We start from the raw sequence: 26,718 nt of genomic DNA on the forward strand, positions 1-26,718 counted from the left end.
TAGCAATTTCCACAAGAATATCACCAGAACATAATTCTGGTGATATCCTTGGAAACATCATGTCAGAAACATTATGAAAAACTACTGAGAGCAGCATCAGTGAGTAGAATACCAGTTATAGTATTCCTCATAAAACACTGAACTCTTCTATCAGAATGGGATCTTCTTGATGTTCCTGACAAGGAGATGATCAGAGCTTAAAGATCAGGGAATGACATGTATGAGGTGCATTCTGATATGTAGGAATGGTCACTTAGTTCCAACCAGGAATTGTCTTGCATTCGATGCTTTAAATGTCAGAAATACGGACATGCCCAAACTGCGTGTCGTGTCTCTACTACCTGTGCCTGATGTGACAACAAAGAACATGGTAATAAATCTTGCTCTTCCAAGAAAGCTAAATATGTCAGTTGTTATTCATTTTAGAAATTATGGACTTGACAATTGTGTTATAAATAACTATTTTAATTTCCCGACGTTTTGACCTTCATATTAAGGTCATCATCTAGAGTATATACAAATATTACAAGCTGAGTTACATTTCACACAGTATGTTAAAGAAACAATGATTTGATCAGTGGTCATTCTACTAGCATTACCTCTAGTAAAAAAAAAAAAAAAACAGATAAAATCAAAATTAATTAATTGATTAATCAGCTGGAGTGGTGTGTTTTGCTTATATATCTTTGGTAGACTGTAAATTCTCTGTGAACGAGTATAGTGCGGAAGTAATTTTTTGACTGTATCTTCTGGTCATTAGTAATTGATTTAAGTAGTTTCTCTGTTTTCTTTTTTATTCTGTTGGTTGGGTTGTAGTTAACAGGTTGGGATGTACTATTCTCCGAGATTAGCAGATTCATTTTTTCTAAATATGTAGTTCAGTTTAGAATAATGGTGGCATTTCCTTTATCAGCTCTAGTTATTACGATGTTCAGATTTGATTTTAGTTATTTCACTGCTGTTAATTCATGTTTCTTTAAGTTGCTTGTTATTGTTTTCTTGTAATTTATATTTAAAATGTTGGCGGTTTCTAAACGTATTTTATCTGCTATGGTATTTGGGATGAATCTTAAGCTCTTTCAATACAAATAAAATCCAGTTTGTTCATCGATCTGGATGCTACGGCAAAGTTTAGACTTTTGCTGAGTAGCAAGAGTTCACCATTGTTTAAAGCATGGTTGGATAGGTTAACTGCATTACTGTTACCTGCAGGTGATTGGTGGCTCCTGTTGTTTCTTGCTTCTGGTTGGTTGTTAATGTTCACTGCAGTGAAATTCAAATATGTCCGTTGGTTTTGTCAATCTTTTAGTCTATGAAATTTGGATATGAGATTTTCTTTCTTAGTTTGAAGGATATGGTTCACCGTGTTGTAAATCATCTTTTCTTTTGTATAGCAAAATGCTTCCTACCTACAAAAAGAAGGCACAGTCATGTGTTCACCATTCTCCCCCCCCCCCCCCTGCCATTGCTAACTTTTATATGGAACATTTTGAGCAACATGCTCTAGAATCCTCTCCTTTTAAACCCAAAGTCTGGCTTAGATATGTTGACGATGTTTTTGCGATCTGGCCCCATGGCCGCCAGACACTAGACACTTTCCTTAGCCACCTAAACAAATGACACAAACGCATACAGTTCACAAAACAGAACACACACACACATCTGTTTCTAGATACACTTGTCACACGTCTTCCTTCTGGCAGTCTTTCCTTCACTGTTTACAGGAAACTGACACATATGGACCAATATATATACACATAAACTCCTACCACCACCTAACACAAAAACTAGGTGTCACTAAAACTCTAAAAAACAGGGCTTTGAAGATTTGCTTCAATGAACAAGCACTACAAGACGAATTTAAAGTTATCAACAATACTTTCCTAAAATATAGTTACAGCCAAAACACTATTAACAAAATTCTCTATAAGACCTCAATAAAAAAACAAAGATAAACCAGACTACAATAAAACTATAACCATTCCTTACATTAAAGGGATATCAGATTAAAATAAACAGAATACCACAGAAATACAACCTCAAAGCCACCTTTAAATCTCCTGCAAAATTAAAAAGCTTATTCAACTCATCCAAAGACCCACTCCCTGCGCTGGCCTACCCTGGATTATACCGTATTTATTGCACCTGTAATCTACCATATATAGGGGAAACAGTACTCACAATTCCTATCAGAAAAAAGGAACATAAATGACACATTAAATATAATAACTATGGTGAAGCTGGCCTTTCTGATCATATCCTGAATACTTTACATAGAATTGACTAGAAAAGCACCAGTTGTTTACATCACACCAAAGCATAGTATGAACGTAAATTTAAGGAAGCCTGTGAGATTCTTATCAACCACCCCAATCTGAACAATAATGATGGTCTAAAAATCCCAAGCATATTGAAGGCACATATTCTACCTTCAGAACCTTCTCCCTAAGAGTTAACTATAAACAGGACTGTAGATAATCCAGAATCTTAAATCTAATATATATTAACAGTTATCATGTTAAAAATATGACATCATTGTTACTGTAAGAAAACTATCTATGTGAAAGAATGTTTCTCTTATGTTATCTTAAATAGAATTTAGCTTTGATGTAGTTTCTAAAGAATTAATTAATTTAAATTTTATCAACTCAACTACTAATCAACTAACGCCTTTTTATTCCCGTATATACGGGAGTAGGCGAGGCCATTTAGCCCTATCTAACTTTTGGAGACTGAGTGGGCAGTTCAATCTCCACTGGTACCCAATCAGAGACAGATGGCCCAAAGCTATCACTAATTAAGCGGTACGTAGTGAAGAGAGACGGCTCAAATGTGCCGCCATCTCGTGGTCCCTAACCCTAACACAATATATTTAATGTCTGAAATAATATGGGTTCTACGGTCGATTTTCTTGAGTTTACAGGACGAAAAACCCGAGTTTCCGGGAAGAAAAACCTGCTTGCCCGTGCCAGAGATCGAATAACTCGGGAACCGGTCGAAAAAAGGCTTAGAAAAATTTCCTATAGTCGCCGACTAGACTCAAAACCAAGTCTTCCTTCGTGCGGCCAAGCGCGGCGGTGTGCAAACGCCACATCCGCTGAGCTACACAGGCTTATTTAAATTTTATCTGTTTTTTTTTTTTTTTTTTCACTAGAGGTCATGCCAATAGAATAACCATTGATCAAATCATTGCTTCTTTAACATACTGTGTGAAATGTAACTCAGCTTGTTTTTGTATATTTGTATATATTCCAGATGATGACCTTAATATGAAGGTCGAAATGTCAGAAAATTAAAATAGTTATTTATAACACGGCTGTAAAGTCCATAATTTCTAAAATGAATGCTTATCACTTTGTAACACTAAAAGAAAGGATGTCAATTGTTAGAGAGCTCATTCCAGCCAACTTCCTTACATGTCAGTCGTGGAAGGATGAAAAGAGAAATACAACAGATTATAACAGAACAAAATATATCATATCATCATCATCAAATTCCTGCCATGTACCCTCAAGGGGTGTACAGGATATGATAGTACTACATGAAAAAAAAACAAATCATTGCTAACTTCCTATCTACAATTTTCCTCCAAATCAGTCTGTTACTTGTCAAGACTCCAACATTATCAGATCTTATATTTCTGTCATCTAAGGCACTTTGTACCGTATCAATCCACCTATATCTTGATCTTCCTCTGGGTCGTTTTGCTGCCAACCTGGCAGAGAACACTTGTTTTGCTAATCTTTCCTCGCCCATTCTGTTTAAATGACCATACCACCTGAGATTAGCTCTGCTAACGCATTCCTGAATGCTGACAATGTCAAGTTCTTTCATAATATCCTCGTTTTTAATATGATATTGCCATTGATGCCATCTGTTCACGCCTTGAATCTTTCTCAGGACTCTCATATCTGCAGTCTCTAGTCTTTGTCAAGTGTTTTACTTCTGACCCAGCACTTAGATCCATAAGTTAAAATTGGTTTGAACACTGTCTTGTATACAGCTAATTTAGTTTTGACTAATTTCTCTCTTATTCCATATAAATTTATTCAATTAACTTCCCACCATACCAGCTTTGCTGATTCTGTTGTCTATTTCTATATTTAATTTACCATCTTCAGTAAAAATCGTGCCTAAGTAGCTGAAATGTTTTACTTGTTCCCCAGGTTCTCCATTCACAACACAGTTGACATTGTCGGTGATTCTACCTATTTTCATTGTCTTTGTCTTTTTATTGCTGACCTTCATACCATATCTATTACAACAGCTATTCAATTTAATCAGAGAATCTTGCAGACTTGTAGTGGATTTATTTAGAAGGATAAAATCATCCGCATAAAGCAAAGAGCTGACATTAACATCTCCAATTTTGATATCATGTTTAATACCACTTTCCTTCATAATGTGATCCATATAGATAATGAATAACAGAGGGGATAATGTACATCCTTGTCTCACACCAGATTTAACATTAAACCATCTTCCTGTACTTCCTTCAATTCTAACTGCTGACTTACAACTCAAACAAAGACTAAGTATTGCTTGATATAATGCCCCATTGACACCATATAACTGCAGCGTATTGAATAGCTTCTCTCTTGGCACCTTGTCGTATGCCTTTTCCAAATTGACAAAACTTAAATACAGATCTTTGTTATATTCCCATGCTTTCTCGACTATTTGTCGTAAAGTGAAGATCTGATCCTGACAGCCTCTATTTGGCCTGAATCCAGCTTGTTCTTCACCAAGCTTTTCTTCCACAATTCTTCTCAACCGTTTCTCAAGTGTACTTCCATAGATCTTCCCAGGAACACTCAGTAGGGAAATACCTCTGTAATTCTCACATTCAGTTTTATTTTCCTTTTGTATATATGGGTACTATGAGAGCTCTACTCCATCTTTTCCTTGATTGTCATTGCCTGAATATAACATTTTGTATTTATTGCTCAGAAAGATCTCACCAGTTTTTGTCTTTTTTTTGTTTCAGTCACCCTATAATGTCGATCTGGTACTTATCTAATTCCTCCGCTAGCTCCCTTTCTTTGCCATTCAGGCTTCTTATGTTGATAGTACCGATCTTTAACTCTGGTGATGTCGAGTTGGGGTTTGTTTTCAGATTTGTTCCAGTAGCTGACTTTTCGCTGTTCTCCCTGGTTCCCTGGAGAAAACAACGGGGGCCTTGTTTAACCGGGCGATGCCCCAGCCGGCATGAAATTTTGTCATGTTGTACCATCATTTTTTATTTTGGTTTAACCAATAAGAATACAATTTGGTCGGCTAAATCCCAAATTGCCAGCCCATCCTTGTTCGTTCAGTATCCAAGTAGATACCCAACAGGGTGCACCGCGAGAAGGTGAGGATTGGACATTAGGTCAGAAGTCCTAATGTAACTGCTTGTGACCTAATGTAACTGAGGTCTCCTCTCAGTTATACAGCTTTGACCCTTAAACACCCTTTAATATCATATCAAGATGAAGTAAAACACTTGACCAAAGACTAGAGACCGCAGATATGAGAGTCCTGAGAAAGATTATAGGCGTGAACAGATATCATTAATGGCAATATCATATTAAAAACAAGGATATTAGGATAGAACTTGACATTGTCAGCATCCAGGAATGTGTTAGCAGAGCTAATCTCAGGTGGTATGGTCACTTAAACAGAATGGTCGAAGATAGATTAGCAAAACAAGTGTTCTCTGCCAGGTTGACAGGAAAATGACCCAGAGGAAGACCTAGATATAGGTGGATTGATATGGTACAAAGTGCCTTAGACGATAGAAATATAAGATCTGATAATGTTGGAGTCTTGACAAGTAACAGACTGATTTGGAGGAAAATTGTAGATAGGAAGTTAGTAATGATGTAATTTTTTTCATGTAGTGCTATCATATCCTGTACACCCCCTTGAGGGTACATGGCAGGAATTTGATGATGATGATGATGAGATGCAAAAAAGGAAGTTACTCATCACTCTTTCCTGAAATCCTCTTATGTTAAGATGGTTAGTTATGCAATATAACTATATACATCCTCTGTCCAAAAAGAAACTGAACTTTTCGAAAATAGAAGAAACTAGTGGCACCATCTGTTGTATCTTTTTGTTGTCGAAAGCGGTAACTTCATTAGTGTTGTGACAACTGTTTATGACATTTGTTTCATTAGAAGCCGAGTTATAATAGTGCCAAAAGTAACAGTGGGTTTGACGAACCCTCTTAAAATGAGTTTCAAACAGAAAACTGTGATTGACTTTTGTGTTAAACTTGATAAACCTTTTACCGAAATGCATCAAATGCTTCAAAAAGCATAGGGTAACCTATGCTTTTTGAAGCATATGCTTATCCTGTACTCAAGTTTACGAGTGGCTTAGGCGATTTCAAAGTGGTCGTGAGATGCTTGAGGACGACTAAAAGCCAGGCCATCCAAAAACTGGATCTACTGAGTGAAGTTAATAACCAAAAAGTGTGTGATTTCATCAAAGAATACCCAAAATCAACTGTGCACAACATTTTGACTGAGAGTTCAGGCCTTTGTAAATTGAATTCACGATTTGTTCCCCACAAGGTGACTGATGACCAAAAAATGTATCAAATTGAACACTGCGAGGACCTCATTAAAACCGCTTGTAAGAACTCAAACTTTCTTGAAACGATCATTACTGGTGACGAAACGTTGGGTTTTGAGTATGAGTCCAAAACAAAGCGCCAGAGTGCTGAGTGGAGACCACCAGAAGAGGGGCATCTGAAAAAAATTCGCATGGAGAAATCAAAAGTAAAGACAATGCTGATTTGTTTCTATGATTCCAAGGGCATCATAGAAACAATGTGGATTCCAAGGGCATTATCCACAAAGAATTCGTTCCGCCTGACCAATCGGTCAATGGTGAGTTTTATCTCGAAGGTTTGAAGCAATTGATAGTGAGAATTCGTCACGTATGGCATGAATATTGTGATGTAGGCAGCTGGTCACTTTTGCACGATAATGCACCATTTCATCTTTCGAACATTGTGAGGCAGTTTTTGAGCAAAAACTAAGTTTGTGTGTTGGATCACTCGCCATATTCACCTGATTTAGCACTCTGTGATTTCTTTCTCTTCTCCCAACTTCATTTCCCGATGAAAGGAAAGCAATATAACACACAATTGAAAACATTCGAGTGGCAGTAACCACGACAATATCCCAGAAACTGATATAAAAAACTCATTTAATGAATTAATTGACCCTGCCAAATGCTTTATCGAAATAAATGATTTGAATAATTATAATTGGTAGCCAGCAAAGGTTGGTCGATTGGTAGAACCTCTGCTACTAATGGCTCAGTTAAGTAAGTTTGAGGGCGATTAGTAGTTGGAAGGGGACCAGTCGTTCGATGCTGTTGGCACACTCTCCCTCGATGAGTCTTTGGACTCCCTGGAGGTGTCTAATAATAATAATAATAATATTTCAGGTACTAAAATTAAACTTACTTTCACTTACAGTTTAAGTTGCAGCAAACTATTGGAATTATGTCTCTTTAATTTTTATTAGTTTAATTTAAAATAATTTACAATATAGTGCATATTTATGCCCTCGTGAACATTCAGAAAGAGGAAAAATTAATTTGAGAATATAAAACACAGCCCCTTCATCTATATATATATATAAACAAATGTACTTACTGACTGACTCATCAGCACTCAGTCCAAACCCCCTGGACCTATAAACATGAAAATTGGGGAATATATTCCTTCCATGACATTTGCACCCACTAAGAAGGGATTTTTAGAAATTTGACCCCTAAGGAAGTGAAAAGGGGTAAAATATGTTTTTACGGATTCCTTGCCTATCTCTTAGGTCTGAAGTGATATTGACTTGGTTGTTGCTTACAAAGGTTACCCATACAAATCTTTAAAAACATAATTCAAGATTTTGCACTAATCAACTCCTAAAGGGGGTGAATTATAGAACCCTTCACATATTCTGTGTTTGTGGAGTTATAACATTCTCTTTTTGGCCTATAGGTGTCTTTTTAAAATTTTTAGAAAGTGTTTTAACAGTTTTTTAAAATTTCACCCCTAAAGGGATAAAAAGGGGTATTTTTATTCAAAAGAGGATATTTCTCTGGTGGTCTCCTAACAGTTTTTTGTAGGATTATCTATATCATTTATAAAAATGAAACAACAAAGCTAAGAAACTTTAAAAAAAAATCAAGTAAAACCGACTTCAAAAAAAAAAAAAAAAAAAGGAAGGATGAGGGAAGGGAATATATTCCTTCCATGTCATGATTCCTTCCATTCATAAATATATGAATTTAAATTTTTTGGAGTTGGCGCAAAATTTAACGCAAACAAATTAACTCTCTCCATAGTATAGTTCACAAGCTATATATACTCATACCAACAAAACAGTGAGTATGTGTATTGGAAATTACGTATCATTACGTCATACATTCAGTAAGAAGAAATATGTTTATTCTCAATGAAAGTACACGTACGTTATTTTCTGTAGTTACACCTATATCCAAGGGGAGGTCAACCACGTGGTGTACTTCTGCTCCCTCTTCAGTCAATTTTTGGTTGACATGTTCACTAAAATAGACTGAAAGGTTGAACTACCTTAGGCACGACCAGATGCAGTTGAGGGCAGACAGCTACATTCACCTGAGGGATACCATGGTGGCTTTCACCTGTAACCCCAGGTGAAAGGATATCACAGATGCACTGCTGCTTGGGCAAAAGTCCTACAATCGTCACATCACAGCCAGGGTGTTTCATCTCAATGTGAAGAAGATGATGGCTCTCTTGAACAAAAGCAGTCTATTTGGGAAGTACAGTGGTTCATGTTCAAGAGAGCCATCATCTTGAACCTGTGGAGTGGCAAAAGTGGGTCTACCTCACATCCATGTCTTGCTGTGGATAGAGCAGCACATCTTTCCTGGCATGATTAACAAGGTCATCTGTGCCAAAATACTTGACCCTCTCCTCCACAACATCATCAAGGCCAACATGATTCATGGGCCCTGCAGCAGCTTGAACCACAATTCGTCTTGCACGAAAGGAGGCAGCTGCAGCAAAAGATACCCCTGACAATTCTCAAGGACACTCACCGAGGAGACAATGGACACCTGCAGTATCGGAGAAGGTCTCCAGTTGATGGTGCTTCACCATAGAAATCAATGGAACAGAGCTGGACAACCGCTGGATTGTGCCCTACAACCCTATCCTGTCACATATTTTCGATGCTCACATCAATGTGGATGCAACTCTCAAGTCCATCAAGTACATTGTAAATATGTGAACAAGGACAGTGACCAGGTGGCTTTTGCCCTGGAGAATGAGAGGGATGAGGTTAAGTTGTATGAGAGTGGGTGATACATCAGCAGCTCAGAGGTGGTTTGGAGGATCTCCATTCACAAGAGGTACCCCACTGTCTTCCATCTCACTGTTCACCTCGAGAATGGTCAGTGTACTTCACCCCCAACAACTTGGCTGAGAAGCTCAGCAACCCTCCTCAGACAGCACTCTTGACTTTCTACGAGCTATGCAAAAATTGACGATTTTGCAAAAACCCTCCTGTATTCTGAGCCCCCCCCCCTCCTTCTTTGTGTGGAAAGAATAACAAGTTCATGAGAAGGAAGCGGGAGAATGATGTCAATGGCTGGCCAGGAGTGAAGAGGGGGACCACATGCTGGGAAGAGTGTACACCATCCACCCAAACAACACCAAGTGTTATCATCTCCCCCTGTTGCTACATGAGGTTCGAGGCCCAACGTCCTTTTCAGAGCTGAAGACTGTGAATGGTGTCCTCCATCCCACATTCCAGTCTACATGCAAGGCATCAGGTTTGCTGGAGGATGACAAGCACTAGGACATTATCTTGGAAGAAGCTGCCTGATGTGATTCTCCCTTCAAGCTGCAGGAGCTGATTGAGGATGCAGTGTTGGGGCTTTGTGAGGCCAGGGCTTGCCACAGTATGGCCTGACTCAGCCAACATGGTCTGGAGGAGTCTTGGGGGGAACAGGGACTATCTGAGAGAGACCAGCTACTACATGAATGCCTTGGCACAAGTGGTATCAAATAATGATGGTTCACTGATGGATGAACAGCTCGCTGTCTGTCAGCAGGTCCTTAGCAGTGTTGAGTCAGGTGCTGGGCAGGTCTTTTTCCTAGATGCTCCTGGTGGTACTGGAAAAACCTTCCTCATCAACTTACTCCTGGTGAAGGTAAGTGAGGGATCCTGGCATCGCCTTGGCTATCTCATCCTCTGGCATTGCTGCTATGCTATTGGAGGGAGGCAAGATGGCCCACACTGTCTTCAAGCAGCCCCTCAACCTTCTCCATGTAGAAACACCCCTATGCACCATTTCAAAACGAAGCAACATGGCCCGAGTGCTGCAGAACTTTAAGCTCATTGTTTGGGACAAGAGCACCATGGTGCACTGGGGGGGGGGGGTTGAGACACTGAGAATAACTCTCAAAGACATCAAGGCAGATTCTGCCTGTAGTGCCAAGGGGGAACTTGAGTATGAGTTTGGAGAATTGCCCTGCAGAGACATCACGTCTCAAGTGGACCCTCATGTTCTTCCTGAGAGAAACTCTCTCTCAGGAAGAACATGAGGGGTCCACTTGAGAGGCGATGTCTCTGCCAGGCAATTCTCCAAACTCCTACTCAAAATAGGGGACAGAGAGTATCCCCAGTCCAAGGGAAAGGTGACCATCCTGCAGGCCTGGGCTCAGTAGTGATGACCCTAGCAGACCTCACAGCTAGGATATACCCTGATATTGGCGATATCAAGGAGAAGTCCATGGGCAGGCTGTGTGAGCATGCCATTCTGACCCCCAAGAACTACAAGGCTGCTGTGGACTCAGTGCTGCAAATGGATTACATGGTCCACTAACCCTGTGGAGTTCCTCAACACCCTCAACCCTCCTGGTTTCCCAGTCCACAAGCTTCTTCTGAAAGTAGGGGCTCCAGTGATGTTACTGCAGAACCTCAACCCACTCAAACTCTGCAGTGGTACCAGGCTGTGAGTGAAGACCCTTCACAGGAACGTCATCGAGGCCACAGTGTTTACCGGCTGTGCTTAGGGGGGGGGATGCTTGGGGGTTGAGTGGTATGCATGATATGAACACATACCACTCACACCATCAGGATACCCCTTCAAGTTTTCAAGAGGCTGCAGTTCCCCCTCAAGGTCTGTTTTGCTATGACCATCAACAAGTCTCAGGAGTAGTCGCTGAAGGTTGCAGGGATTGACTTGAGGGAGGACTGCTTCTCACATGGGCAGTTCTATGTGGCCTGCTCCAGAGTGAGCTCACCCAGCAACCTGGTGATCCTAGCACCTGAGGGGAGAACTACCAATGTGGTCTACAAAGAGGCCCTTAAGTAGAGAAAAAAAAGGGTGATAGGTATTTTTCACATTATTTTTTTTTTACTACAATCTTCTCTTTTTTATTTCTTAATCAAATGTTATATTTCGAATTTCACTTCACCGTTTTACTGCATCAACATGCTTTGCTTTATTCAAACTATATATACTTTTTCTTTATTAGTTTTCATTTACTTTTGTGCACCTTTGCAAAGCATGGGTACTATGCTATTATATCACAAAACTAATTCAAAAAACATAAATAACAATTTATAAAACAAAAAATGTTATATACCCAGAAGTATTATAATTTGATTGTTTTTAAATAACAAACATATATAAATTTCGAATTCTATGTACAAATGTCTAAAAATATAATGTGAGGTATCAAATTAAAGGGAATTTCAACCTGAACATGAATGTGGTGTTGGTCATGTCATTCGATGGAACCATGACTTTTAATAATTACAGAGTGTTGCCTGACATGGGGGTAGTTGTGCTAAATTTAAATTGTTCACTGCAATCAAAGGAAAGTTTATTAGAGTCAAAATGGATTTATAGTAGTTAAATACCATAACGAAGCACAGGTATCAAGCTAGTTTACATTATAAAGGCTTAAAGGGTTTTGAAAAAATTGACTCTGATTTACGAAATTTGGAAAGTGATGATCCACATTTTGATTGGAGTTTGAAGATCATAGCTTATGGTGAGGAAAACTTTGTCATGCTATAGGGAAATTTAGTGAGCTTAGAAGAAACTACATGTAGTTTTTTTTTTTTTTTCCTGATTTAAATATAAAATATTTTATGTAAAGCATTACATAGTTGACGCTGCTACATTCATTCAGACATTTTTTCTATTTGCTTTTAGGTTTTGCTCTTGGCAGTAATTCATTTGGACAGTGTGGATATCCAGTAGTAGAGGGTGAAATTTATGAGGGCAGTGGTAGGATAAACAAAATTGTAGGTATCGAGGAAGAAATAACTGATGTAAGTGACTATCTTATATTGTAAAATTTGCTACTGTGATGGACAGAAATCTTACTTGAAATTCTTACAACCATGGTTACAGTGCTAAATATTTGATATTAGATTCATTAGTTATCAGTGCCACATGTAGTGAGAACTAGTCATTCAGAACTAGAAATCTCATGAGAAGAATGAAACTGAATTTGTTGAGCTGTTGCAAGACAACTTCCTAAAGTGGCATGTGACAGAATGAACTTGAAATCAAAGAGTGTTAGATCTGATTGTAGTGTCAGAGGAGATTTTAGTTAAAGATGTAACTATTCTACCTCCGATTGGTGACAGTGATCATGTAGTACTCACTTGGAAAATGCTAAATTTATGAATATTCCATTCAGAAAAAAGCTACATACTGAACTACAAAGCAGGAGATTATAATCACCTGAGGAGTATGCTGAGTTCTGCAATGGCATCAGTTGTTGGATGGGAAAGATATCGACAGTACATGGGAAGTGTTTAAAAAATACTTAAGTGATGCAGTATCAGAATGTGTCCCTAGAATTCAAAGAATAAAAAAGATAGGAGTGAAATGGATATGTAATCTAAGCAAGAGATTCATAAGAAAAAGATGATGTGGAAGGAATACCATGTGTATAAGGATGATGTCAGTTATGAAAATTATAGGGAGCAGGCCAGAAGAGTCACACTTGTTGTATGGAAAGCTAAGTCCGAGTATGAAAAGAAACTGGTTCTGCAAGCTAAACAGTCCCAAAGAATTCTATTGTTATGCTACAAGTAAAAAGAAGAATGAATATGAAAGAATTACTCTACTGTATGCAAATGATATAGAGGAATTTTTTGAGTTATTTTTTGAGCTATATTAGAGCAGGTAACTGACATAGAAGAGATTGTTCAGCCATTTTGCTAAAAGCTATCAACCTGGTTGTATGCAACATTGAGTTCACTGCTATCATAGCTGGGCAAAAATGATCAAGTAAAAGAAGGAAATGCAATAGCATTCGTCACTAAACATAAGATAAACTTCTTGATTGGAATTCAAATAGGGTTATATGGACAAAGTTCAAAATGGGAAAATTGACAATGAAACTTTTTTATATCTATGATCTCACAAAAGGTTCTTCTAAGGTAGAAGTAGAGGAATTTTTTGAGTTATTAGAACCAGCAGCTGACATAAAGAAAATGGAAAGTGGTCATTGTTGGAGATTGAAACAGCAAAGGAGGAAATGAATTTCACCTGGCATATGGAAAATTTGAACAAAAAAAGCAAGGCTAATAATAATGGTAAGTACCTGCTAGATTTCTGCTTAGGATGCAGTCTAGTCTAAAAGATGATAAAGGTGATATGAATACTGAAGATAAGGATATTCTAGATGTTTGGAATTACTTGGAAAGACTGTTAAATGAAACAAACAGTAACAGAACAGTAGCAGAAAATATTCAAGGAGAATGCAATAAGAAGAGTATATATATCAATGCTTTAGGGTTAAATGTATTGAAAAATCTATTGAAATCCAGAAATGTGAAAGAGCAGCTGGAATAAATGATATGCAACTAGAAATGCTGAAATATAGAGGTATAAAGGTTCTGCAGCAGCTACACTGCATATTTCAAAGGGTCTGGTCAGAAGGTCAAATTCCAGATAATTAGAGCATGGCTCTTAGGTTGTTAGGATCAGATTTTCACTTGACAACAAATAGTTGAGAAATCATGGGAATATGATAAGGAACTGTACTTAAGTTTTGTAGATCTGGAAAAGGAATAAAACAAGGTGCCCAGGGAAAAGCTTTTCAAAATGCTACAATTATATGGGTTAAATGAAACATTTTACAGAGCAATTCATAGTGTGTAGTTTAAATATAGTATAGGTTTCCTTCAGTTAGAATTGAAGGAAATACAGGAAGATAAGGAAATATCATGCATCAAAATTAATGGTGGGCACAAATGACAGTTGTTGGGGAGAAAAAAAATGTTCATAGAAACTTGAGGAAGTTGTTGCAGCAGGTAAAGAAGCATAGTTGTTGAGGAAAGTCATAAGCATGTTGTCCAGATACGACAGCAGTGAGTTGAGAAGGAGAGCAGAGATAATGAATGGTAAGATGGCTGAGTTGTATGAAACAAAGAGGGTTCAATTTGTAAATCTATGGAGGGAATTTGAAGGGAAGTTGGAATGGTTAAATATGATGGATTGCATTTGAATGGGTTTGGTGTTGGACATCTAGAAAGTCTGTTGTTTTCTGATTTGCTGGAAAATTTTAGATAGGAAGTTAGTAATGATGTAATGTTTTTCATGTAGTACTATCATATCATGTACACCCCCCTTGTGGGTACATGGCAGGAATTTGATGATGATGATGTCCCTGCCGTGGGGAAACTGCAAAGCTTATCAGCAATTCTATCTTAACTATCTTAATTCTATCAATGCTGAGAAGGTGCAGAGTCAAGAAGTTAATGTAGTAAATGATCAGAGTCCACTTGTGAAGCAGGATAGCACAAATCAACTGATTGTATGCCATGAGGAAGATGGATATGAGGTTGAAGATGTGGTTGCAGCAGCACAAGATGATGGAATGCATAAAGGTGAGGATGAGACAGGTAATAATGGAAATCAGAGTCAGGATCAAGGAAATGGTAGTGGTCAGACTGAAGAGAGAGATGTGGTATGGCAGCTAGAATAGAGAATATTGGTGCTGGTAGAATGGCCTCAGACATACAGGGATTATGTTTATACACAAATGTAAGGAGTATTTGAAACAAGAGAACTGATTTTGCTGCATTGGTTGAGTCAATATGCCCAAAGATAATTGAATAAGTGAAACTTAGTTGTCTGAGGAGGATGTGATGTCAGGAATAGAATTAGAAGGATATATAATTTTCTGAAAAGATAGAAATGTAAAAAGAGGAGGGGGGGAGAGTTCGTGTTTTGTTAATGATTGCAGAGGAATTGTGTTTGCAAAATGTGGAAGTTGATAAGTGCATGCACAGATTTTGAATCTGTGTGGTGTGAAGTTGAAATAAACAGGTTAGTATATCTTAAACAATGCTGTTATAGGCCAGGGAATGCAGAGAATACCAATTGTGAAATGCTTAGGCAAATTAGTTGGGCACGTAAAAAGAAGGTGATCCTTATGTGAGATTTTAATTACAGAAATATAGAATGGAAGGAGGAGATAGTGTATGGGAACAAGGAGAACGAGTTTGTGGAATTTCTGAGAGATAAGTATCTTAAGCTATAGTGACCAGATTATCCAAGGACCAATGCTGGACACGTTCCACTGGTTACATGACTTTTGTTTCTTGCTGTGAAGGTTTACCTTCCCCTCCAAAGACCAATGCTGGACACATTCCACTGGTTGCATAACTTTTGTTTCCTGCTTTGCAGGTTTGCCTTCGCTCCAGGCGTATATTCTAAAATTGCTGTATTTCTTCTTATCCTAACAGAAACATAATCATACCTTTTCAATAAAATATTCTGCTTTTATTCTTGTTATTATTACTAATTAATAATATTGTTATTGCTAAACTATCAAGAAATATTTATTGAATTCTCAATAATGGATGCAAAAGTAAATATCCCCAAAAAACTTATTTATTTTATTTATACAATGAATACATATTTATTAAAAGCAACTTTTATTTAAATTCTTAATAATATATGCAAAAGTAAATATCACACAAAACTTATTTATCTTATATAATGAATATCTTTTAAAACTCTCCAAATGAACAATTTAAACATATTTTTTGGAAGAATGAATTCTTTTCAATAATCCATCTTCCTCTGATATTTCACTCATAAAATCTTCACAGGAATTAACCATATTATATTTCACAATAAGAATGGCCTTTATTGTCTCAAGTTTTAAATTGTGTTTCCTCTGCAGTCCATAATTTATTCACAACTGAAAATACACTTTCTGTAACAGCATTTGTCCCAGGTAAGCAAAGGGCAAATTCCACTGTTTTTTTTCATATATTATCATAAGGCACTCTTTGTTTCTCAAAAAACACAAATATCTCAACCCATCCTGTAGGAGTTTATTCTCCTTCCATTCTTCAGTTTTTGAATCAAGTATATATTTCTTTAAACAAGAAACCTCATCAAAAAGGTTATTTTCATATATTCCATGATTTTTTTCCAAAACTAGAATCTATATACTCCAACAATGCTTCAAAATCATGCCATGATATCCTATTTTTAATTCACCCATTTAAATGTATTAATTTCCAGGAACTGGGATGACCACATGTTCAAATATTCCAAACAGTTACTGCGAAAAGTTTTAACATGAGAAATAAACAAATTTTTTTTTTGCTTCTCTCATTTTCTAAAATTCTTAAATCTCTTCTTATGCCAATAGGAACGTATTGGCATAGTTTGATTCGAAACATTCTCAGTATTTTGCTTTTACCATATCAAGTTCCTCTGAGACTTTCGTTATTCTACGATCATTTCCTTCAATGTTTCTGACTACTGCCTCAAATACTGATGCTTGACTATGAAGAAATGTTAACCACAACTGAGAGTTATTATCATTGAAAAAGAGTTCAATTATTCTTGGACACTTATCAAGGGATAAGAAATATGACTTCAATGGACTATATAATTTCAGAATCCTCTCAATCACAGGCATTAAAGCTAGCCATCTAGTTTTACTGTAGCCTAGTATTTTGTGATATTTAACTTCTGCTTCTTCACAGAATTCTTTCAAAGATTCTACTCTGACAGTGTAAATGTAAAAATGACTATTAATTTTGTTACAATAGACTCTATGTCTAGTGGTAAAAGATCAGCAGCAGTTTGAATATGCATTGTGAACTATATGAGCTGCAAAACCTACTCCAATAATATTTTGCTCTAAACTTCTGTTCAGTATAGCAAAGACATTGTTAATACCTTTTCTACCTACACCACCAAAATTGGTATTTGCATTATCAACACAATATGCAACAACCTTCTTAGATAAATTGTTTTTTTCAAGAACAGTTAAGATAGAATTGCTGATAAGCTCTGCAGTTTCCCCCCGGCAGGGACATCATCATCATCAAATTCCTGCCATGTACCCACAAGGGGGGTGTACATGATATGATAGTACTACATGAAAAACATTACATCATTACTAACTTCCTATCTAAAATTTTCCAGCAAATCAGTCTGTTACTTGTCAAGACTCCAACATTATCAGATCTTATATTTCTATCGTCTAAGGCACTTTGTACCGTATCAATCCACCTATATCTTGATCTTCCTCTGGGTCGTTTTCCTGCCAACCTGGCAGAGAACACTTGTTTTGCTAATCTTTCCTCGCCCATTCTGTTTAAGTGACCATACCATCTGAGATTAGCTCTGCTAACGCATTCCTGGATGCTGACAATGTCAAGTTCTTTCCTAATATCCTCGTTTTTAATATGATATTGCCATTGATGCCATCTGTTCACACCTATAATCTTTCTCAGGGCTCTCATATCTGCGGTCTCTTGTCTTTGGTCAAGTGTTTTACTTCTGACCCAGCTCTCAGATCCATAAGTTAAAACTGGTTTGATAGATTAATTTAGAGAGAAATTAGTGTTCTGACTAATTTCTCTCTTATTTCATATGAATTTATTGAATTGACTTCCCACCGTACCAGCTTTGCTGATTCTGTTGTCTATTTAATTTACCATCTTCAGTAAAAATCGTGCCTAAGTAGCTGAAATGTTTTACTTGTTCCCCAGGTTCTCCATTCACAACACAGTTGACATTTTCAATGATTTTGCCTATTTCATTGTCTTTGTCTTTTTATTGCTGACCTTCATACCATATCTATTACAACAATTATTCAATTTAGTCAGGGAATCTTGCAGACTTTAGTGGATTTATTTAGAAGTATAACATCATCTACATAAAGCAAAGAGCTGACATTAACATCTCCAATTTTGATATCATGTTTAATACCACTTTCCTTCATAATGTGATCCATATAGATAATGAATAACAGAGGGGATAATGTACATCCTTGTCTCACACCAGATTTAACATTAAACCATCTTCCTGTACTTCCTTCAATTCTAACTGCTGACTTACAACTCAAATAAAGACTAAGTATTGCTTGATATAATACCCCATTGACACCATATAACTGCAGCGTATTAAATAGCTTCTCTCTTGGCACCTTGGCACCTTTTCCAAATCGACAAAACTTAAATACAGATCTTTGTTATATTCCCATGCTTTCTTGACTATTTGGCGTAAAGTGAAGATCTGATCCTGACAGCCTCTATTTGGCCTGAATCCAGCTTGTTCTTCACCAAGCTTTTCTTCCACAATTCTTCTCAACCATTTCTCAAGTATACTTGCATAGATCTTGCCAGGAACACTCAGTAGGGAAACACCTCTGTAATTCTCACATTCAGTTTTATTTCCCTTTTTATATATGGGTACTATGAGAGCTCTACTCCAATCATCGGGAATTCGTCCCTCTGTCCAGGCTTTCTGAACTATGCAGTGCAGCCACTGTAAGACTCTTATACCACCATACTTCAGCATTTCTGGTCAAATATCATCTACTCCTGCTGTCTTTCCACATTTCAAACCTTTGATGGCTTTTTCTACTTCAAGTATGGATATGTATTCCCGACTGCTTGCCTGGTCAATGTTTTTTTACCACTGTGCTGTCATCACTGCTTGTTTCATTTAGCAGTTTTTCAAAGTAATTACTCCATATTTGAAGGATATCTTTTTCTCCTGTTGTCATGTCACCTTTATCATCTCTAACTCCTTTTACAGCACTCTTTCCTCCATTCCTGAGCTTCTTCAACACCCTTCAGAATATTTTGCCACCTTCATGATATTTATTTTCTATATTCTTGCCAAAGTCCTCCCATGACATTTTAGCTGTTTTACACAGTGTTTAGCATTCTTGCATTTGCCTCTGTATTCTCTAAGAGCACAAGCTGACTTATTTGCCAGGAACTTTTGATATGCTTTCTTCTTTTCCTTCACTGCCTCTTTAACTTCCTGTGTCCACTAGGGAGTTCTGATTTTTTTATCCTTGCAAACAACCTCACCACATGCCTCTCTGGCTGAATCAATGAATGTTTTCTTCAGAGTTTGCCACTGAATCTCCAAGGTTTGATTCCCGTTCTCAATCTCTTTCATTTTTTCTTCAATAATCTTTGTGTATTTTAGTCTACAGTTCACATCTGAGAGCAGCTCAACTTTTATTCGCTTTAAAACTTTCTTACATGTTATTCTTTTCAGTATGAAATTCAATTTTATCCTGCTCAAGACTAAATAGTGATCACTTCCAATTTCAAATCCTCTGTACACTCTGGTGTCCTGCACCAGGGAGAAAACATCACTATCAACAATAACATAGTCAATGAGACTTTTCTTATTCCTAGCCTCTTCTTGCCATGTGAATTTATGCACATTTTTATGTTGGAACATGGTGTTAGTAATAACCAGTCCATGTCCTGAGCAGAAATCCAACAGATATTTGCCATTATTATTAGCTTTGCTCTTTTCTCCAAATTTTCCGAAAATATTTTTGTATGTCTCACAATCATTTCCTACTCTGCTATTGAGATCCCCAGCAAGGACCAACTTTTCCTTTTTCATTGTGTCAGTTGCTTTTTCTAAAGCATCAAAAAATTCCTCCACTTCTACCTTAGTAGAATCTTCTGTGGGACCATAGGCACAAATAAGTCTCATCCAGTTCCCCATTCTCATATTTGCCCACAATACTCTACTTGAGACTGACTGTCATTCAAGAAGATTAGCCTCGTATTTTGTTTTGAATACTATGGCTACTCCTTCTTTTCCTTGATTGTCATTGCCTGAATATAACATTTTGTATTTATTGCTCAGAAAGATCTCGCCAGTTTTTGTCTTTTTTGTTTCAGTCACCCCTGTTATGTCAATCTGGTACTTATCTAATTCCTCAGCTAGCTCCATTTCTTAGCCATTCAGGCTTCTTACGTTGATAGTACCGATCTTTAACTCTGGTGATGTCGAGTTGGGGTTTGTTTTCAGATTTGTTCCAGTAGCTGACTTATCGCTGTTCGCCCTGTTTCCCTGGCGGAAACAACAGGGGCCTTTTTTAACTGGGTGATGCTCTAGCCGGCATGAAATTTTGTCATGTTGTACCATCATTTTTTATTTTCGTTTAACCAATAAAAATACAATTTGGTCGGCTAAATCCCAAATTTCCAGCCCATCCTCATTCGTTCAGTATCCAAGTAGATACCCAACAGGGTGCACCACGAGAAGGTGAGGATTGGACATTAGGTCAGAAGCCCTGGTCGGTTCTCCACATTCCTTTAAAGGCTATGTGGTGGTCTCCTCTCAGTTATACAGCTTTGACCCTTAAGCACTCCATTAATATTTCATTAAGATGAATATTTTTATAGATAATTTTTATAAGCATGATTTTTTAGATCATTTTACACCACAGAGAGATTACTCCACAAAGAACATCTCCTTTCATGTCTCCCATAGTCTTCTGACAACAAGAAATATGAAGAATCCTTAACAACCTGAACACAAACTAAAGCAACCAGTCCTGATGGTATCCCACTTACTGTTTTAAAAAAATGTGGCCCAGAACTAACACCTATCCTGTATTGTCTCTTCTATCTATCCTATTCAACTAGCAGCTACCTGGCAAAATGGAAATGGGCCCACATCCAGCTCAACCAAAAGAAAGGTGATAAAAATCAATCAAGGGACTACCATCCAATTGCACTCACTTCTGTTCTCTAAAAAATTATGGAGAAGGCCATCAACAACCAACTCTTGAACCATATAGAGACATACCAACTAATCAGTGACCACAGTATGGATTCTGCAACTCGCAATCTTTAGCTAATCTTCTTGCTTTCACCACCCACCTATGGACTCAAGTCATAGAGAAATTTGGAGAAACTCACATGGTTGCCCTCAATATTTCAAAGACATTTGATTGAGTTTGGCACAGGAGCCTACTAACCAAACTGCCTTCCTCACTCTGCAACTGGATCGGCAATTTTCTCTTTCCTGGCACAACCATATTTCAACTATTCTGCAACCACCAAAAAACTTGGTGTACTTTTTCACACAAGACATCTATGTGAGAGGGATCGTTAATTAGCTGGATTGCTCTCTTCTGGATAGAATTGAGTAATCCGCAATCTTAGACAAGATTTTGGTGCATCACCCCAAATATAGGAACAGTGTTCCATGGCTGGGCAGATTTGGGCTTTCTATTAGAGTGTAGTGTTAGCACCTTCACAGCTGCTAACTCTATACAAATCCCAAATCCACCCAGCCATGGAACATTGCTCTCATATTTCTGGTGGTGCACTAAAATCCTCTCTAATATTGCTGATTGCTCAATTCTATCCAAAAGAGAGAGCAATCCAGTTAATTAATGATACCTCTCTCACAGATCCACTTCAATCCCTCTCTCATAGATGCTCTGCCTTGTTCTTCTTCTACAGATCTTTCATTAACAGTATTCTGCTGAATCTGCCACTGATATTCCTCCACTCTCCTCCAAAATCACTAAAACAAGAGCCACTGCTAACCAACACCCTTTTACAGTCCATCTTAAAACTCACCAAACCAACTTCACTGCCTCCTCTTTTATTCCATCTACTTCTGTCCTTTGGAACATCTCACATTCTACTCTTTTTATAATCTCACCTGGATTAATCTGATAAAATCCTCTCACTAACTTAAATGTCTTTATTATATCACCTCTTTTCCTCCTATCCACTAAAATCTGCTCTTCAGAGAGCCAATCACATTTCTTCAGCCTCTCTCCATAGCCAGCAGTCCAAAGTCTGATATTGTCTTAGTTACTTGCTTCTGGACCCTCTCCAATGTCTCCACATCACACTATAAATTAGGTGACCAGATTAGAGTGCACCAGTCCAAGTGTGATCTGACCAGTGGCACATCCACTTCGTTATCCCTACATGTTAGAGTATTTATTGTAGGAGCACTACGATGTGCAGTTTTTGTAACACTAGCAATATGTTTTCTAAACTTCAGTCTACTGTCAACCACTCCCAAATCTGTAATCTCATCCACTTCCTGCAATATGGCACTGTCGATATAGTACACAGCCTTATATTTCTGCACTCCAAAATACAACACCTTGTACTTATTGATATTAAAACTACAACCCTACTCCTTTGTCCAAGTCAAAAGTCTAGTCAATCTTCCTGAAGGGAACATCAGCAGAGCTAATTAGAATTGTACCCAACTTTGTGTCATCAGCAAACAACTGAAGATCCCCAGTCAATCCACTGATATATCGTTTACAAACAAATTAAACAGCAGGGGCCCAAGAATAGAACCCTGGGGAATGCTACTGGTTACCCTCTTATTTTAAGACTGCTGCATCATACACAACCTGCTGATATCGTTCAGAGAGCCAATCCATCTAACCAGCATTATATATCAGCATTTTAAGGATACAATATTATTTAAATTTGTAGTAAGAAGTTAGAAGAAAGATATCAACTTTGAAAGTTCATAATGTTCGTTTTCATCACGGGCTAATATTTTGGGTGTGCAAGGTGTGCGGCGCTCATCCACGAAATATCAGTATCACCGATATTATATTTTTGCATTTATTCCAGTTAAAGACTCACCCAATTGTTTGCAGACTTCATGTGCGATTCCTAAAATTGAACACAGTATACTGTGCTAATGCTTCATTTTCCTCTTCACAAGGATAATAAAGTATTAGTATAATAAAGTATAAAAAAGCACCTTCTTCTGTCATGAAGAAGGCGCTTTTCGATGCTTAAACATTGTGTCACATTCGTGTTTATAGCGGGTGTGCTTTCAAAATGCATACACCTTTGAGCCATTCAAAAAGCCGTAAAGAGGGCGCAGCATGTCAAATTCTTAGTGTTGTATTATTTTTAAACCGCTGAGAAGCCTTGCCTAGGTGAGCTTAAATTTTGAGCTCACCCAGCACCTAGCAGCTGTGATTGGTTATTGTGTCAACCTGAATGATGTCATGAGTTGAGAAATTACTATATCCAATGGCTTTATTACAAACAGCTGTTATACATGTTTTCTGGAACTGAAAGTGGATGTTAGGAGAAAAATGCTAATTGTTTTTTCTTTTGCTTGTGCTTGTGCAGTATAGCATCTGTTGAGATTGCAAAGTTTTTTAATGGTGTAGAGACATTTTTATTTCTAGTCTTCGGAAACAACAGACAGTAAAAAATATCTATTCCTGAATAAAAATGAATATTCTGTGTATTATATTATAAGATGTTGTTGATCACAACAAAATACCAGCATATGTGAGATTGATAAGACAGAAGAACCGCTGATACTAAAAAAAAACAACAACAAAAAAAAAAAAATAATGAATTTAGGATTCCCGAAAGTGTGGATAATTCTGATAATGATCGGATGTTATGTATACTGAGTCTCAGTAAACAAAATAAAATTCTTGGAAAATGGAGTGAAATATACACAAACCAGAGAAATACACCATAACATGTGCAACAAATTTTATGAGATGATTTGCTGCTCCATCAAACCATATTTATTTCTGCAATACTTTCTCTCTCTCTCTCTCGTAAGTTTTTTTTTTTAATTATGCTCATAAATTCCCTTATTCATTTTTAGAATTTATAGGATCATGCTATTCGCTCTATCCAGCAACTTATAGGACACACACATATCACAAATGATAATTATTAATTATTCGTTTACCATTAATGAAAGTGTTTCTACTCACACTTATTCTTTCTTATTCTCACATGTCTTATAAATGATGGTTCGCATATTTTCATCTTTGAGTATTTCAAATATACCAACCAAATATAGCATTCTCCTTCATTGTTGTTTTCTAATCCATCATAAAACAGATTGTTCCCCCACTCTACGCAGAAGTATTCAAAGTTATCCTGCAATTAATTGCATTGGACCAATTAAGATGAGTGCTGATGCGCTATGCCCTCTCAAAACTTTCATACATCAATAAAATGCAATTCCATGGGCATCTGCAGGGTGGAGCACCTCCCCTCAGGATCGATTAAAAAATTCCACAAATTATAATCGTAAAATTGATTGAGATATGTAATCTTACACCCTCTACCCTGGGAATGCTTTGTCTGTCTTAAAATTTTATTATGGGTTGGCCTGTTGCAGGGTAGCCATAGGACACGTGTTTTACTGCAGTAATAAAACACCTGTTCCTGTTTTTGTTTCATCTTTTTCTGATTTGTGAACCAGTTAGTTTTTCCCTCTGTCTAGTAAGTTACAGTGTGAAGTGTGAATTGTAAATTTATAGTTAAACAAATTTAAACAAAAAAATACATTTTTAAAAGGTAAGTGTATGTAATTTAATATTATTTTACTTGTTAGTTTTAAATAATTAGGGTATGTCTCAGGGTCTAGTTAAAGGAAAACCATGAAGCTGAAAGACAATAAAACATATTCAGAATATAAATTTATTATTCTACTTCTTAACAAAGAATTGAGCTAACGTAGTTTGGCAGGCATTGTGCTTCTTTTTTTCATACAGCTGATGGTAATTTGCATCCATCTCCTTATCTGCACTTGCAGCTTTGCCTGTGAATCATACATTATGTAGGCTATTTCTCTTTTGAAATGCTCAAACCACCAAGCACTAATGTGGAATTCTTCATCTTTTCCATCATTAATAGCCTCTTTTTTTCCAGGTGTAAAGATACTTAATGCTTTTAATTTAATAAGGTCAGTGCTTAGCAAATCCGTTTTTGGTTACAATTTTCGATCCATGTAGAAAGAAGTCTCTCTAATTGAATCATTATAATACTTTGGTTTTGAGTGATCTGCATGCATGATGAACTTGAAGCAGCCTTACCTTTCTCTTCATATTCAACAGCTTTGCTTAAAATGGCTCTTATGGTTGATTCACCCATTTTATGTTCTTGTCTTATCTTTGCGCCTTGTTCATTTTAGTTATTATTTCAAGGTTTTCTTCCAATGAAATTGCATTTTGAATCTTTTTCACACTTCCACTTTTTTGCTCACTAATTCTTTCACTCATGATTAAAGGTTGTATGGGAAAATTCCTAACATAAAAAAGCAAGAAAACAATAAACATGAACAATAAACAAACACTAAAAGTAAAAATGCTATGTAATTAGTAGATGTCATAAATTTTAGCAGTAAATTTGAAACATAGTGTGCATGGGAATAGTGTAGTACTGTATGCCATTAAAAAAAATAACTGTAAAATGTTTTAAATTGGTAACTAAATTATTTCATCCTAGTGAGGGATTTTTTAAAATAGTTAGCGATAAAAAAATGTATAGTTAGAAAGTTTTAAAATCTGTAACATTTACTTTTAAGATGTATATAGACACACTAATTGCATTTGGGTATTATTATTATTATTATTATTTGACACCTCCAGGGAGTCCTAAGACTCATCGAGAGAGGACACCTACTCTACATCTCTCCGTCTCCACCACTCAACCTCATCCACAAGCTGCCTCTTCTATGCCAACGCCATCTACTGTCCACCATCACTACTATTATTTTCACAGACAATCACAATTATACGTACATTTTATGTATAAAATGGCATAAAAAATGACACATTAATCAGAGATGCATTAATCGACGGATTCCTGTATTTCGTTAGATACTTTGTTTTGATTGCATGTATACAGTAGCGACTATGGAAGGAGAGGTATTTTTTATTATGTAAGACTATTTTCATTTCATTTGTCTCTATTACAGTTTTCAGTCTTTGTAAAGAATAGACATAGTGAATAAAAATTCATCTATTCCTTAATAAAAATGAATCCCTCTGTGTATTACAAGAAAATAACAAAATACTAGCATATTTTATCAATAATATAGAGATATATATTATTGATAAGATAGAAAAGCTATGGGGAAAAAAAAGAAAAAAAACTGATGATGAAGATAGAATTCTCAAACAGGTGGATAATTCCAGTGGTGATGGGAAATTATTTATGTACATATTGCGATGTAAAAAGTGTATAATGATCACCAGCAAAAGCAAATTAAAAAAAAAATTCTTAGTACAAATTTTGTTTTCTAATTGGACACACACACATACACAGTACCACAGCTGTAAACAATTAGTAATTCATTTGCCTTCAATTGAATGCAGTTGAGAATTTTGGATGCAGTTGTTTTTCCAACAGCAATTTATGGATGCGAGACTTGGAACCTAAAGAAGTCAGATAAGAAACGGATATCTGCTTTTGAGATGTGGTGTTACAGAAGGCTGCTGAGGATATCATACACTGAAAGGCATACAAATGAATGGGTGTTAGAAAAGATTAGTAGAACTTTAAGGCTCCTTAAGGATATTGACAGAAGAAAATTAAAATATTTTGGACACATAGAAAGGATGGAAGGAGGACTTCTCAGAAC

At 36.8% G+C, this 26,718-nt stretch overlaps 1 protein-coding gene across 2 annotated transcripts in view; it reads left to right on the forward strand.

Moving 5' to 3' along the window:
* LOC150097407 (RCC1-like G exchanging factor-like protein) overlaps positions 1 to 26,718 on the forward strand; it is a 264,930-nt gene that overhangs the window by 141,485 nt on the left and 96,727 nt on the right. For both annotated transcript variants that reach the window (XM_090407234.1, XM_090407235.1), the window contains exon 5: positions 12,217 to 12,335. In XM_090407234.1, coding sequence (XP_090263360.1) covers positions 12,217 to 12,335 — 119 coding nt within the window. The remainder of the gene's footprint in view (positions 1 to 12,216; positions 12,336 to 26,718) is intronic.

This window comes from Typopeltis vanoorti, chromosome 17, assembly GCF_054136105.1.
Source record: "Typopeltis vanoorti isolate ZY-2024b chromosome 17, IOZ_Tvanoo_1.0, whole genome shotgun sequence".
NCBI lineage: Eukaryota > Metazoa > Arthropoda > Arachnida > Uropygi > Thelyphonidae > Typopeltis > Typopeltis vanoorti.